This window comes from Diachasma alloeum, unplaced genomic scaffold, assembly GCF_001412515.2.
Source record: "Diachasma alloeum isolate Michigan unplaced genomic scaffold, Dall2.0 Dall_scaffold_00336, whole genome shotgun sequence".
Taxonomy (NCBI): domain Eukaryota; kingdom Metazoa; phylum Arthropoda; class Insecta; order Hymenoptera; family Braconidae; genus Diachasma; species Diachasma alloeum.
Window position 1 is genome coordinate 107,466 of NW_021680475.1, and position 16,963 is coordinate 124,428.

At 35.6% G+C, this 16,963-nt stretch overlaps 2 protein-coding genes across 4 annotated transcripts in view; one reads left to right on the top strand and one right to left on the bottom strand.

The window, feature by feature from the left end:
- The window catches only part of LOC107040500 (reticulocyte-binding protein 2 homolog a), a 28,187-nt gene extending 11,440 nt beyond the window's left edge, over positions 1-16,747 (top strand). For 2 of the 3 annotated variants that reach the window (XM_015260609.2, XM_015260611.2), the window contains exon 7: positions 16,240-16,747. The gene's annotated coding sequence lies outside the window, so the exon portion shown is untranslated. Of the gene's footprint in view, positions 1-16,237 lie in introns of all 3 variants that reach the window. The other variant, XM_015260610.2, reaches the window with a different exon arrangement.
- Positions 224-13,791, bottom strand: LOC107040498 (putative fatty acyl-CoA reductase CG5065). The gene is made up of 9 exons (XM_015260607.1): positions 13,731-13,791; positions 11,966-12,172; positions 11,652-11,900; positions 11,439-11,584; positions 9,885-10,187; positions 9,275-9,523; positions 8,250-8,426; positions 6,292-6,372; positions 224-1,876 (listed from the first exon to the last, which is right to left on the bottom strand). Exons 2-9 carry the CDS (start codon positions 12,170-12,172, stop codon positions 1,744-1,746), a joined length of 1,545 nt encoding a protein of 514 aa, XP_015116093.1. The 5' UTR covers positions 13,731-13,791; the 3' UTR covers positions 224-1,743.
- Positions 16,748-16,963: the final 216 nt, after the last annotated feature.

Consider the following 16,963-nt stretch of genomic DNA (forward strand, 5'->3'; position numbering starts at 1 on the left):
GTTCATTCAGCTTAATTATTCACATTATAATTTATCTTACAACAATTTTATGCAATAATTGCACCAGTACGGATGGTTTACCTCATTGACGTCAGTATCGTTGCATCTAGTCCCAGGAAATCCCAGATCGCGGTTGGTCTTTAACCACAATTAAACGTTCCAAGTGAATGTTGTAGTGCGTCAGTGCTTTTACCACTTGAATTTAGATAGTCGTTTTTACAGATAACGTTAAATGCATGTTTATTTCACAACAAAACATTCAGATTACAATTTTTTATGCACTTAACGGACACTGAGTTATGGAGTGCATTTACATAGTCCTTGCATATTTCCATAAGGTAGAAATAGCTGCGTGAGGAATACAATTGACGCTCATTTACCCGACCTATGCCAACTCCTCCGGTAGATATCTTATTCTCTGACAGATCCGTGCATGAAATGATGAATTTATGGGTGATTTCTACGTCGTGAAGAGGCATTCTGCACGAAATGGCGAGGACAGTAATGAAATTCTGCTGAAGATCTCCTGGAAATGATTTTTTGGACTTTTTCCTTGTTCATTCAACTCTTACATTGTGTACATGAGCTTTCGACAGTTGAGTTTGTATAGGTCTCTATAACAGATCATCAGTAATGTACGCATGAAAAAAAAGAAAAGGAAAACTCTACTGAAAATTCTGTAATGGAATTTCTCTTAGTTTCTCGACAATTGTGCAAAAATAATTTCGCAGCTTTTTGCAGATTTTTCAGATGAGAAAAATTCAATAGATAATATTCTGTAGAAAATTGAAAGGAAACTGCCATGAAATTTGAAAATTGCAGCTTACTGCAATTTTCAAATTCAAACACTTACTGTGTTTGTGATTTTGGTACTCACTCTTTATACTCAAAAAATTAAAAAAAAAAACAAGTTTTAATTTCTTTCATTGACGGCATGTGGCTGTACAGGCATAAAATCGTTAAAATAGTCCTCTTACCATGATTTTTGATGGATTCACTTAAATTTTGGTTATCACGTGCATATTATAGTGACGGCAATCAAATTTGTGAGCTTTTTGCAAATTCCAATTTTTCGATTTTTTGTTCCGAATTTTTAGAGACAGTAATATTGTAGTATGATGCAAATTGACGGTCATGACACATCAATAAAGTACAATCTTTTTTTATTGTTTCGAATATTTTTATTGAATTTTTAAAGACGGTTACATATTTTTGTTCGTCACTATTTTGTTTATGGAAATCATAATTCAAGTCAATCCATCAAAAATCCTGGTAAGGAGAATTTAACGATTTTATTCCTATACAGCCACATGCCGTCATATGGAAAAATTTAAACTTGATTTTTTCTCGTTTTTTTATGACAACTTACAAAAAAATGATTGAATTTTTTAGCGCTAGATTTTTTAAAGAATTTTCCCATTTCGGTTCCTGTCGGAAAGCACTTTATCCGTAGCATATAACTTTCATACGATAAAAAACCGCACATTTGATTGGACGTGGACGTGACCTCTACTGAAAAAAAATGGCCAAGGTCCGTCGAAAAGAAAACAACTAAACTGAAGGTTATTGCCAGTTGGGAAGTTGTGTTGTTGTTGTTGTCTAGACCTTGTTTTGTAATGAAATAACATGACTTATTACAAATTTATTCGGCGAAATTATCTACTGATGGATACATCAGAATACATTGAATTCCCTCGAGATCCGAGGAATGATTGCAGATTTTTGCAGTAATCTTTATCGTTCCTACGTGCCAGTCAGTATTCTGCTGGAAGAATCCAAGGTTGATAACATCCAATTGACTAATCCACTGCGGATACTCAACCAAATCATGAAGGCTGCGAAGAGGGTCTTGAAAATCCTGTCAACCCATACCATCCTGCAAATTATTCATCATATATGAGATTTTTTAAATTCAATTAGTTCATCTCCATTAAATTCATTAGTGGGCTAATCAAACTCTCATAATTGGTCAAGTCACATATTCCAATCAGATATTCAATATTACATAAGTAGCATTGATAGCCGTGTTATTACAACCAGGTCACGCACGTGACGAGTAAAATTAGGCTGTAATCAACTACATCATAAAATATTTAGATAAAGAGTGATTTGTGGTGGGAAAATAAAGTGGATCAATCATTAAAAATCTTTGCGAGTTTGGTACGTGAGCTAATAGTCGAAAAATATATCCGGGTAAGAGTCGAGGGGCATATGAAATTCTTTGGTCTATTTTGCTTCCAAATGTTTTGAATTCGAATTTGATTTCAAATCAAACCATTCATGCACCCAAAAAAATTGTACTTTATTTGAAGATTCCAAAGGTCTTAAAGTAAAATTATCAAAAGTCTTAATTTGAAGCCTGAAATTCTTAAGTTGAGAGTTTCGAAAGTCAATTTGAGACGGTAAGATCTCAATTTGAGCCTTCTGAAAGTCTTACGTTGAGGTTTTGGAATTCGAGATTCGCGAAGCAATAGGTCAAGGTTTATCCACAGAAAAGAGGTATTTCTTACGATTGTCCCCATGTTTTTCATAGATAATGTTTATAATATCTTCCAGTTATTGAAAAAATTCCAGCAAGCTGTACTATAGTATACACGGTATAGGAGATAATAAATAATGAAATGCGGGCTTCTAGCACGTGAGCCATAGACCAAACGGGGATTGTGTGTCCCTCCTAACTCGATTTTTACATCTTGTGAGAAAGCGGTTCTTATGAAGTTCTTAAACAACGAATCCGTGGTAGATTGGCAAATTTCGAATACATTGTTAAAAAATTTTGTCTGAAATTTCCGGTACACTCTTCGGAAAATTTCATCGAATTTAATAACCAGTGAAATTTCAAGGAATTTCGTCATTGAAAATTCAGAATTTCGTGGAAAAATCAGAGAGAACTGTAAATTTCAGTTCCATTTTTCCCTGAAAATGGGTAGAAAACCGGAAAATTCCGGCAAATATATTCTTGAATTTTCAGGACAGTGACACTAAAGGCGATTTAGGGGGGAAAAATTATGAAATTTCAGATTTCACTGAAAATTCAATGTAATTGGTCACTGAATATTGATATTCGATTGGAAATTTCAATAAATTAAGGAATTCTCGTCTTTATGCCGCTTAAAATTCCGGAATTTTACTGAATTTCCAGTGAAACCTGAAATTTCATGATTTTTTTCCCCTAAATCGCATTTAGTGTCACTGTTCTGAGAATTAGTAGTCAACTGTCCATGAAATTTTATTTTTTTCTAACAGTGTCGGTACTTTTCTGGTGACATTATTACTCGCTCAATCCGTGAGAAAACAATTCTTGTTCTTGCATCGCAAAAATTTCAGCCTCAACTGAAAATCAACCATCCAAATACTGCTGTCTAAATACGTAAAAAATCAACATTATCTCCAGGGCAATAAAATCATCCGCGACTTGCAGCTTTTCCGCTCTTTCCTCATCGCTACTCAGAAGAAAATCAAATTGAAATACAATTTGTAAAAAAACGCATTTTCATTTTGCACACGTGAGTGATTATGAATTCAGTCTCGATCTTGAAACTAAGTTCTTGGAACCCTCTGAATGATGTAAGTTGCATAAAGCATCGACTACACCTATTAGCATCCATCGAGTTCAGAAATCTTCAGGAAAACTAGCTTATCATATACCGAAAAAACTTTCCACCTCGACATTTGATCTTTTTCTATCTATTCACAATAAAACAGCTTTCCCAGTAGCAACTAGTGCTCATTGCATTCGTAGCGTTGACCAACTGATTGGAGTATTGTCTATTAGTTGTATTCCAAGGCCACCCATGAATGCATAATAATGCTTGAGACACCACCAACGTGAGACTATAATTGCGCAATTTATATGCATTAACGTGATTGATGATAAATTTCCCGGAGTTTTATTGCTACCAAAATCCGCATCACCGAGAAATCTATGAAATACCATAGCTAAATGCGACATCATCGTCTTTGTGCTGTCCTAAAAATAGTAGACCCATAAACACGTGGATGAATAATAAATGCGTAAACAGATTTCCCCTATCACTGGATGCATCTTGAGTCAGGGTCCCGACTGAGCTGCTGCCAATTTCCAACCGGTTTTCAAGAAGGACATCCTCTGATACACCATAAAAAACCGTTGGCTCCAAGGATCACATCGCAGTCGGTCGTCGATCCTCGCCAAAATCAGAGAAACACACCTAGCTAGCTACAAAACTGAATAATTTACTCCACCGAGGCAAGAAAAAATATTACACGCGACTACGAATATGTTAAAGTGTGACGCAAATGACGATACTTTTTTTACAATGAAACCTATAAATAGCACCTGTTGAGTATTTTTCAAAGTCAAGAACGACGTGTCTGAGAGAGAAAAGGATTTCCCCGGTTAGTACCCAGTATTTCAAGCATTAGTATATCAACGCCCAAAAGGGAGATATAGTTTAGGAGAGGGTGGACTGATTAAGATGTGAGACAATTGGAATTCCCCCGTTGGAGGTCATCTGGTGATTCATAATGCCAGATCGGTAGGAAACTGGATATACCACTCGTGCCCACATATCGGATATTTATTGCATCCGTATCATAATTTCTTGCATGTGCATTGATTCGGGGCAATTGTCTCGGTTTTTTTTGTTCGCCGATGAATCAGCCTGAGAAAATCGCGTGCAATGACCTCGTGCATCGGCATTTGACCCAGTTGTTCTCAGCTAACGACACTACGGGCATCGACCAAACACACCCAAGCCAGAGCTAGGACATATTCTGTATGTTGTCAACCTTCCAACTGTCCTCAGTCGCACGGAGTTCATTACACCAATAAAGTGTGTTTTCCATGAGTGAAGCAAACATATTGTGGAGGTAATAGCTCAGTGAGTTGGCCTTGCAGTTACAAAATAAACATCGAATTACACTGTTAGAAATTTTTTGAAAATTAAGCTGTAGTTGCATCTGAAGTTTCAATGTTGTGAATTGGAATGCAACTTAAGAACAAATTGTTCATGGAATCTCTCAGTCGGGTTTTTAATTCAGGATAATGGGGTTTTCCATGTTAGATTATCAATCATTTCAAAGGCATCTAGAAGTTGCAAATTCATTGCAGAAATTGAAATTGAAACATCACATTGAACTGAATTTTCAATTTATTTAATGATTTTCATTATGTGGACCTGAAAATTGCTGGTCCATTGAATACTCCAGAATTCAATTGATTTTTCAATCACAAAATACATGAAATTTCGTGTAAATGAGTGATTGTTAAAAATTTCAAGATTTTTTACATGAAATTTCAGGAGTAATTTTCGAACAGTGTATGAGAAACGTGAGGAGAGATTTTGACGAAATTTTGTACGTTTTTGAACATAAACTCTATCTGAAAGATTGTTCTGCTGATATCGTTTTATTGGGGGTTTATCCCTCCTTCGTGAAAGTCGGATTAACTCACTATTTGGACGATGGGGAAAATTTAGAAAAATCAGGAAAATTCAGGAAAATGGAAAATTCATGCCATTTTCTTTCTAAATATTCATGTTTTACTGGAGATTCAATCAAATTATGAATTCTACTCCAATCCGCTTCAATGGCACTCCCATGAGATTTGCTATATCTTCCACAAAATTTCAAGAAAATTCTAACAGTTAAATCTTTATTTGTTATATCTTTACTTCCATGGGGAAATCAACACCTTATTCTTGATATACTACGGTCAACATTACACCTTTAACAATATTGTGCAAGGTTGTGATAATACAGCGAGGGTACGATTACAGAATACACCCACGTAATTTTTTCCAACTATCATTTGCATTCTTGTTGCAGATGATGTGCCGGCATGAATTTTTTGCGGAATGTATTCCTATGGTCGTGCCTGTAAAATCCAGAGTTAATACTTGGGATTTCCCTTTCTCTGTGCAACTTTATCGCGCGGCTCTTTCTGTCACTCGTAAAGTCCATAACAAAATACGACTGATGAACGTAATAAATAACAATATATCTCATCAGAGTGAAATTCAACGTTGAGATAACGAAATGCATTTTTGACAATCAGTTACATGATTCATGTTGATCTTCATTCGAAGGTTACAACCTGAAGATTACGTAGTAGACATGATTTTTGCATTAAAATGTGTCAATATTTGAATTCACGTGAGATGTCTTAAGAAATGATGAGACATTTCTGCACTAGAATCTTTTGTTCACGCGAAAGTGATTGTATTCTCAGTCGTTATCTTCTTAATCCAGCGTTCTTTTAAATATTGATTTAAAGCGATGACAATATTTTCAAGAATTATTCACACTCACCTTTCGTAATGGAGTCTCGCCGCAGGTAGATTAGCGAGGTCTTCTTTCAAGAGGAATTGTTTGGCAGCTATTAAACAGTTTCTAGCATAGGGAATTGAAAATATCTGTCAATATTACGTTTTAGCAATGTTACGGAGGTTTATGTTAATATTTGATAAATCAGCAATCATGACTCGCAATTTATGATTCAACAAATATTGAGGAATATACGTTTTGGTGAATCCATAACTAAATAATTGTGATTTTTCTGAAATACACACAGACAAATGACGCGTTTGAATCAAATCAAAAGTTTTCTTTCAAATTTCTTCATTCATTTCGACAGTATGTTTATTGGAAATTAACAAATTTATATATTTATTTCGATGGTCGACGGCGGTGGCTGTATGCACGGAAAGAAATATTCAGTAAAAATTACGGAACAATTCACGTGATCCACAATGGGGAATCGTTTTCCGGAAATTTTTATAGGAATGGAAGAGAAGAAATCTGAAACGTTCAGTGAATTTTCAGGTTCATTACCGAACAAAGTACGAAATTGTCACGGAATTTTTCCCGAAGAGGTAGAATCTTCCAGAAACTTCCCGACTTATTATGCCTACTAAATTAAAAATTCTTGAACGTTCAACAAGTTTTATGAAGCTGGTGAGTTATTTCTATGTACCGTTCCGTAAAATTTCTCAATCGTTGGGGAAAAATACGGAACCACTTATGGTTCCCACAGCGGTGAGTCATCAGATGAATGGTTAATTGTTACGGAACAAATCGTAGAATTTCCGTGGTGTTTCGTACAATTTCAGTTCCGACTCACACTTCTTATTGAATTTTACTTCGCTCCCGGATTACGTTTCGAAATGTAATTTTTACGTTTTTTTCTGGTAATTTTTAGTGAATTTTTCTCTCCGTATTGTTCAAGTATGGGATTGGCATGCCAGAGACCCGGGTTTGATCATCGTCTGAAGGGGGGGGAGGGGAATTTGTGACACTCTAAATTTCACGGTTTCAGTTGCCGAGAGGTAGTCTCGCACGAGATGAATGTACCTGTTTCCCTCAAGTGAGGTTTCCCTCCCTTCGGCGAATGCGCTTCAGGGGGTTGGAGGGTGGGAAGGGAACAAATCGTAAGAACCCGAAAGAGTATACGAGAGAAAAAACAAACTATTCATTTCGATGAAAAAAATTCCATTATATGAAATGAATAATTCATGCATTCCAAATAAAAGATTATTACATATTGATAAACTCGTTTTCTTCACGGACTAGTCAATGATTTTATTTTCAACTACTACGGTCTTTATTCGAATGAATAAAACTTCTTTATGATTAGAGAAATATTCATTTGATGTGAAAAAAAAGAGACATGAAAATGAAGTTCAAGTGTGAATAAAAGCTGTATTACAATCTATTTATAAGATTCATGTAAACCAACCCTTCGGGTGTGATTTCTGAATAATAATTCAATGATCTAACACACGGAAAAAATAATGTAGGGCAACTGGTGCACTGAGAGAAAAACCTGAAGTTCGATTTACAATAAGAAAATAGTTGTCGTAGTTTTGGTGAACGATACGCTTTTTTTTGTATGCGGCACATAACATTATAGTAACTTCACAAGCGTAATTTTTGCAAATCAAAATGCAGTTAAACTAACCAAAGTTCAAAAGTAACCACGACAAATCTATCGTGAGGAGAACTATAAAATAGTTGCAATGACTACATTCCATTGTAGTAATTACTTCTCCGGCCATAGTTACCGTAACCCATGAAAAATTGTTGAGGACTTTTTGACTATAACTCGATGGTGATGGAATATAGTCAGAAGAATCATATTTTTCTCTCAGTGCGCATCTACCGCCCACCTAAGGGAAGCGAATCTTTTTTTCTCCGTGCTGTATTTGCGAATAAATAATTTCAATGCATTTTCTATTCCTTCCACAAAATTAAATCGAAGTTTGACTTACTTGAAGTAGCGATTCGCATCGAAAGTCGCATATTCGTATCCGAAAGTATCAACGTCAGCCGGTGGTACATCGCTCAGTAAACTCCTCATCTTCGCGTTCTGGAAGTTCCATTGATTCATCAGGAAATGTGCGAGAGCGCTATTTGCACTGTAGATTTTTCGATGGAGGTTAACCAGCCTGGAGAGATCATTCAAATGAGACAATCGATTGATCAATTGGATCTTCAAGTTATGCCCGAAAAAAAACTGTGTGAGAAAATCAACCCTAGTTTATTCTGAACGGACGCTTTCAAATTCAGTAGTGAAGTGGTAAACGGAGATAAGTCGATTTATCTTCCAGTTGAGTTTTTGAGGAATATTTCCGAATCTAAGGGAGATAGCGAAATTTTCGTACTTACATTTGCTGTAGCACTCAATCGGCTCCACAAAAAAGGTTATAACAAAAATTTTGCTATCTCCCTTAGATTCCGAGATATTGATTGAAAACTGGTCAATGGTCAAAATTGATTTATCTCCCTTTACCACTTCGCTACTGAATTGGTTCAATACAAGTTTTCAATTTTTTGTGTTGGAATTACAAAATATAGTCTAAACAATTGCCTCATGATACTTTTGAATAACTCGGGCAGAGTTGAATAATCAATCGTTAATAACTCAAAAACGACAACAGAGAAATGCTCGATTTTACCTCATTTTCTAAATTCTATTGGAAAGAAATCCGATCCATTAAATTTATATTCATTTTTTTTTCATTGATTTTTTCATCAAATTGTGAACCTTAACTAATGGAATTCTGCGAAGTTGCAGTAGATCTGTAACTTGATGTAAATTTCCAAGAATTGTACCGGACATTTCAACCAAAAATTCTCAATCGTGCAATTGTCACCGCGAAGCATATCACATCGATACATATAAGCCTGAACGAAAGCATCGACTCAACATTTCGGTAAAATGAATAAAATACGCTAAGCCAGAACTGATTTTCCGTAATTGTTTTTCGTGCATTCGAAAAAGCATCAACTGTACATTGGTTTTCGTCCACTGAACTTGAGGATTGTATCAATGACCATGCCAGGCAAAAGATGTAGCAGGAGAACCAACAGATAGTAAACGGTCTTGGATTTTGTGTGAAACGCTCCTGGACGCCAGACATTACCCTCCAGCGGATACTTATCGATCACACGCATTCCCATGTTGTTAAGCTCCTCGAAGGAGACACTTTTGACGTCAGCTGACGCACAATTGTACACGTGGACGGACGGATCTGCGGTTATCCTGAAAAATGAACATTCCATAATTCGGATTTTGTACTGTTTGAACAATTATTATTCGTCCAATCATTTTGCAATCGTTGCATTTGTCCAATAACATTGTCCGCCCAATAGAACTGTTTATCCGAGAAATTAAAAGAGGATACAAGTAAAAATTTAATTTTCATAAAAGCTGAATTTTCAATGAAGATGGATGCATCACCATGGAATTGGTTAATTTCCCTCAAGGAAATCTGTTCCACTCCATCAATTATTCTCCCATGGAACACGCGATTTTTCAGCATAACTAACTTTTTTTATCAGTGCATACTCGAATGATCCCATAAATGAAACTATCGACTGATTCATCAATATGTAAATCGTACGGTATGAGCCCACGTTTCCAACTTGCAGTCAGCATAGCCTTGGTGGCAATGTCCACGGGAATGAAATCAGCGTTGAGATGCTGGTCCCCAAAGAGAATCCTCAGAATGCCTTTTCCACCTCCGATCAGCATCCCCACAGGCCCGTTAAAATTGTCAATCCAGCCGGGCATGGGCTCTTCCAGGGATGATACCACAATCGATGGCCTGAAGATCACACAGGGGATTGCGTGCGAGTAGTCCGAGACAACTTGCTCGGCGAGGCGTTTTGTGAAAGTGTAGGTGTTTGGAAAGTTGTCCAGATACCTGACAAAAAATGTTCATTCAGTAATTGATATTCATCAAATAAATGGGTACATGGAGAAAAATTTTCTGAGAAAATTCATGTGCTGAGCACCGCAAACGAAACACAATCCGCACACTTGGAAAAATTATTGTGTCGCATCAGAAAAATTCTCGTGCGGTACCAGAAAAATTGTGGGGCCTCCAATAATTTTTTTGGTGTAGCATAATAATTTCTCTGGTTCTAGGGTAAGTGTTTTCATGCTACACAAGATTTTTTCTGGTTCTAGAGTAGCTGGCGCCTGTACCGCCCAGCGGATAATACCACCCACCAGTATTCCTCAGGATTGGCTGAGAAATTTTTTTATATTTTTTTATTGCAAGTATTTAATAATAACAACAAGTAATTTCAAAAGAAATTTCCAATTTTCTCCCGTGAAAACATCGTTAAAAAAAAACCCAAATCATTTCCTACCGAATTCTTAAAATATTTCGATCCCAGAATTTAAGATTTTTCAAATTTTCAATTCGTCCATAATTGAATGGAGTGCAAAAGATATATTCGTTATACATTTCCACGTCCATTGCGACCTTTTCGATAGTAGAAAAATATCTTCATCAGTTATTATTGTCTATTTTATCAGCTTCCGCGTTTGTGGGTAATTTCGCCCAGAGTTTGTGAGTAATGCCGCCCAGGGTTTCTGTAGGGCCGCTAGACTCTGCAGCTAGAGAGCGGTCGAGTGACAGCTCGATTGTTTGGGGTAGTCGGTGGCCACTGGACCATCGGGTAAATTCAGTATAATTTATTATTATTCACGCGAAATCTTTCTCAAAATGGAGCCAAAGAATGGAAACGAAGGATGAAAATGGGGAAAATTACAACAGTTGGTCTGCATTGCTCAAAAAATTCATGAAAACAAGGTGGGCGGTATTGGACGCATGCCGGGCGGTATTACCCTCAAAGTTCGATTCCATCGCTCACTGCCCGATGGCAATTGAATTACATAATTAAATATGTTTAATGTTGATAAAAAATCTGTCCTTTTCACATCTTCGAGTAAACACCTCGAAGAACCCATTCTAACCGTTTACGACTCCTTGTAGAATGCGAGGCTGGAAAAAAAACTCATTTCTCTTAAGTGGACGGTACATACACCAGCTACCCTACATAATAATTTTTATGTAAGTTGTAAATCACTTATGGATGACATAAATTTTTCTAGAAAATTTTTTTCGGTGAACTTGAAATGAATCTGATAACAGTAATAGTAGTACTTGGCCGTGAAAGGCTTGAGAAGTCGATCATCCACTTTCTCAGCAATTGTTATCGTCTTCTTCCAATCAACATCGAAGGAATAAACTCTCTCCTCAACATCTGGCTTATCAGCTTGACAATAAGTCGTGCTAACATGCACAAAGACCTGAGGATTTACAATTTAAATTCCGAAGATTATAATTTATTTGAATGGTTATATTGGGGGTACTCACCTTCAGATTTTTCATCTGAGCCGCAAGAATACACATATCCCTCGTAGACCTAGTGTTGAGAAAAATAGCTTCTTTCAGACTGTCGTCGAATCTTACACTAGCAGCCACGTGAAAAACTACTGAAACTCGTTCGATAAGAACTCTCCTCTCGATGTCCGGTATTCCCAGGCCCTCATCCGCAGTATTTCCGACAATTGGGATCAGTTTATCAAAAACCGACGGCCGGTCTTTTCGCAATTTATCAAACACCTTAAGAAAAATACGAGAGATTCGTAATTTAAGCACTCGGATGGTTTGGAATATTTGGGACTTACCGGCAGTGATAACAACTTCCGGAGTCTATCATCAACTCCAAATCCCTTCTTCGGTCTCAACAGAACAAAAATTTCCCTCACTTCCGGACATGAACGCAACAATTTTTCCACCAAAATTTTCCCCATGAATCCAGTGGCACCGGTTATGAAAACACTCTTCCCCGCATAGAATGCGGGGATTGAATTGTTCGGATCGATCTTACTCATCTGTTTCAGAGATAATTGATTTATAAGATTTATTTTCGAAATTTAACTGAGAGAAAGAATTGGTTCTTTCGAAAAATTAGGTGTTCTACGCGAGAATATTTGATGGAGTGGAACAGTTTTACTTGAGCGAAATTAACCAACTTGATAAAAATCACAAAAATTGAATTTTTGTCGACCACTAGAAATATTCCTAGGAAAATTCGGACTTTCGGCGGGAAGAAGTATAATTAATTGTACCTCATCATTTAATCTGTGAGAACCCCACAGGAGTACACCATAGAAAAAATACATTCACGAGGAAAGAATATTCTTTTCCTAAAGAAAAATTATTCCCCTAGAAATTATTTAGTTTTGCCAATAACACAGTTTTCGCAACCGAATTCAAGTTTTTCTCAAAACTATGATTAATTTTACGGAAATTATAAGTGATTACAAGAAAAATATGTGCACTACTGAATAACATTCACTTAAGAATATTCAATTATCTTTTACAGTTTGATACAAAATACTCTACAGATTCAACCATTTTCAATCATCAATTAAATTACGGGAGAAAAATTTGAAAAAAATCATGAATATTCAACGTAATTCCAATTACATTTTGTTCGGAATATTTTTTTTTAACATTCGTTTTTTACAATAACGAATAACTAACGGAAATTTTAAATAACTGAAATTGTTTAAACTTTCGGAAACCTTATTTTTTAGGCATGCAGAAATTTTGTAAAATCTGTTTCCCTTCATATGATAAAAGGATATCGGTACTCCTCATTCCTACGGTCGAATTCCAATTACTATTATGAAATGACATAAAAAAGAATCAGAAAGAGATAACCGGCTAGAAAATGGATTTTTCTCTTCTTTTATGTCCGCAGAAACTTCGAATCACTTTTTTTCTTCAAGTATTAGAGGGATATTAATATTTCAGCGAGTAGATATTTAGGAAATGCAAAAAACGGGGGCGGGAAGGAATAGAAAAAATTAAATTTTCACTATCTTTGGAAAGTTTTAAAATCGATATATTTTTTTAAATAATGGAAGAATCCCCATAAATTAGATTTCTATTCTTGTCTTTTGGTAGAATGATTAGAATAAATGACAGAAATTGAAAATTGGAGTCTAAAAATTTTATCGGATTATTATGTAATCATTTCTAACGGTTCAATATCGAGATTCAAATTCAAACCTGCACAGTTTTAACACTAAAATCATTGTAAAATGTCCGGAAACTAGGGTCACATGGGGCTCAAATGAAAGCTCTGATGTTCGACTACAAAAGTAGTAAAGCATTTCACTGGAGAAAAACTAGCCAAAGTACTTGGATATCCTTAACAAAGCCGCAGCCTCATCTAATTCTTTGTTAAACAACTGTATTCAACGGAAACGATCATTTTTTAGTGAAAACTTTCTTCTTCGCCTACAACCAAATTGATTCAACACGACAAACGATCTTTCCCGTGGAACATATATTTTTTCGGCCGAAATAATTTCCTCTCTCAGTGTATTCATCACCACAAAACTGTTTTCCAATAATTTGTTGTCTTATTATGAAACATACACTGAATATACCACTGGGGATTGTGCACAGATGAGAGTCAGGGGCTCACCCTTATCACCCGAAACCAAAAATCGAATGAGCCAAATGAAAAATAATTATGGGTAAGGGAATGAGCAGGAAGTGATGCGAGACTTCTCTACTCATTTACATGCATCGACATGGGCCAAAGTGCAAGTTCATGAATATCCATAGAGACTACATCTACGATCACTGTTAATGCTCCTGTTAACATTCATTTGAAACACGAATTTCAGACAGTTCGTCTATTACACTACATTGTTGCACTGGAGAAATAAAGTACGTTCTGGTTCACACTGTTTCTTTCCCAACATGTTCTGCAATCTCCCAAGCTGAAATTAATATTCCCCCAGTAAAGTAATCAATTAAAAAACATCGAACTTCTTGAAGTAGATACCACAATTGATCAGGAATAATTTAAATCCCATTGATTGAAAATTTCAGACTTTTATCGCCATTTTTGACTCGAATCTAATCATTTTTCTTAAGTTTTGCTTGAAAACCCATATATTAATTTATACGCTATTCTTTTAAACGAACTTCCTCAAGGTTTTTTTTTCAAAATAATGTTTATAGTCGTAATAGCCAAAAATACATGAGCAATTGTGAGTTTTACATTTCTCCAATAGACGAAAGATTTATTATCTCGTACAATTTGATACAAAATAGTCGTTCGACGACGTGCTTTGCTATGATCCCCACCGGTATGACTGGTTCTTTTATTATTCTTATTTATTAGTTTATACCATAATAAATATGGTTGCTATTAATATTTCTTGAGTAGAAGGCTTCATAAACTACTCGTTTAACGTCCTCAAAGGTTTAACCCTAAATTGGTCACCTTATGAAGGAAACGACACAACACGTCGGTTTTCTTCAATTGCCATTGACTGGTTAACCGGAAAGATAGAAAAGAACTGGAGTTTTTCAATTGAAGTGTCTAAAAAATTGTAGTTTTAGAATAACGTAATTCCCGAAATTTGTAAAGAAAACAAATTATTTCCAACAGATGAATGATTTTTTCCCATGTTGAATGAAATTTTGTCTTACGTGCCAGTGCCGGAAACTCGCTAAATGCGTCCGGGCAGTGTAGAGTGAATTTAAATAATTGATTGAGGAATAGTGAAGGTCTTAATAAGCATAACAATTAATTAGGAAAACTTTTGTTGATTTTTTTTTCGTATGGAATCTATGCGATCCATATTTTTTCCTTATTTTAGAAGTGAAACTGCTGTGCGCTCGGTGGGAGTGAACTCTTTTCTCAATGAAATACATAACTCGAGAGTGGAGATGTAACGCAAGTGGAGTGGGAGAAGTTAACGTGGCGTCGTGGGAGAATGTAAGGAAAAATCAGACAGGATCGCTCGATGTCACAGGTTCTTAGAGGTTGTAATAATGAAACTGACAGAGCAGTTCGATGCTTACAATTCTCATGTAGCAACAGCCTCACCGCGTGAAATTTAACCCATTGCGGCACGTTACGGTACCCCACTTTTCATCTTTTTGTAGGAGTGTGCGTGCGCCGCCCGCTACTCTTATGGCGTACTAATGCTCGGACGCACCCCCCACTTCCCTCACACTGATACTTTTTGTTAGCTCCGTGCCGCAATGGGTTAGTTAGGTTGTCCATGTGAATTTGGAATTCAGAGTATTAATTTCAAATGTCAGTTATCGTAAACCCATTTTATTATTTCTAGAGAAGCAATAAATGGAAATTGAACAATGAAATTGACAATGAAAATTCTTTTACATAATTTTGCAACACCTTCCCCTATTATATTCCAGTTCCTTGGTCTTGCTACTTACGAAAGTCCACGGTATCTCACTTTATCAATCTTATTTCACCACTTAATAATCCGAAAGTAGGATTTTTTTTTAAAGATGGAACTAAGAAGTTTCACTTTTGCAGCGCGTAGCCTCTACGCGTTACGATTTTTTAATAATTTTTGGCGTTATAGGCAGATAGTCACTGTTGGAAATTTGTTGATATTTCATGAAACATATAGTAAATCTCATGAAACTGAGATGGAATCGGATTTAAGGAAAAAATGGTTATGAAATTTCAAGTTTTAAGTAGAATTCACGGAAATTCATGAGTTTTCAGTGGGAGTCAGATAAATTTTACAACTTGATTGAATTTTCAGTAGAACATGAATATTTAGCAATAAAATGACATAAATTTTCCATTTTTCATTGAATTTTCCTGATTTTTCTGAATTTTCACAGAATAATTGAACTGAAAAATCAAGTATTTTATTGATTTCCAAATCATTTGAACAGAAAATCACTGGAATATTCCATTTTTCAACGACAAGATTTCCTGAAATTTCAGTGGAACTTCAACACGATAAAAATTTCCGGAATTTGGCACGGAAAATTCAAACCGAGAATCGCTAACAGTGCATAATCGTCAAATTTTGTACAATTTGAATTCATAGTCAAAAATCGAAGCAAACTTCAACTGATAAATCACCTTATTCCTCTGTTTCAGAATTTACAAGATGGCGATTCGCGTGAACGTCAGAGCCTTCTTGAGGGACGTGACATCTGCGCGACTTTGCGGTACTTTTTCTGCCAGTAGTAATTAAGAAATCACTTGTGAAGTTTCATTGAGTCTCATTCATTGTTTTTTATCTATTTTTTCATGTTCTAAGGTATTTACTGATTATTTTTCTTTGTTGATTATGACATCCTGTAGTCATTTGTACAATATGCGTTTTTTTAATTTATTGTAATTACCTCTGTTTGACGTACATTTGCACTCATTAAGTGTTAGGTTGAAGCTAATATTTCTTTTGTAGATGTTTGGCGAGTTTGTTCTGTAAAAAACTAATAATCGTGTTTTTTATTTTATGGTGTAATAAGAGTTGTTTTCAGCAGTCAATAACCTTGTGATTATTCGAGATACCAAAAATGTAATTAATATAACGAATCATTGAGATAGTGTAGACATGTAAAAGTTAATTTGCCAATTAATTAAACCCCACAGATGTTACAAATTCACTTATTTTAATTTTCCCAAAAATGTTTCAACCGCACTTATTTCTTGTGTAACAAGTGAGAATTCATGGATTCATGGACTTGACCTTTACAGTTCAATGTTTCTGAAAAAACGGGCATTTAGACTTACGTTGATTTAGATTGAATTCATCGACTGTCTTGAATACACACGTATGAGAAAATCGTATAGAAATTTGCTATCCGGATTGCGTATA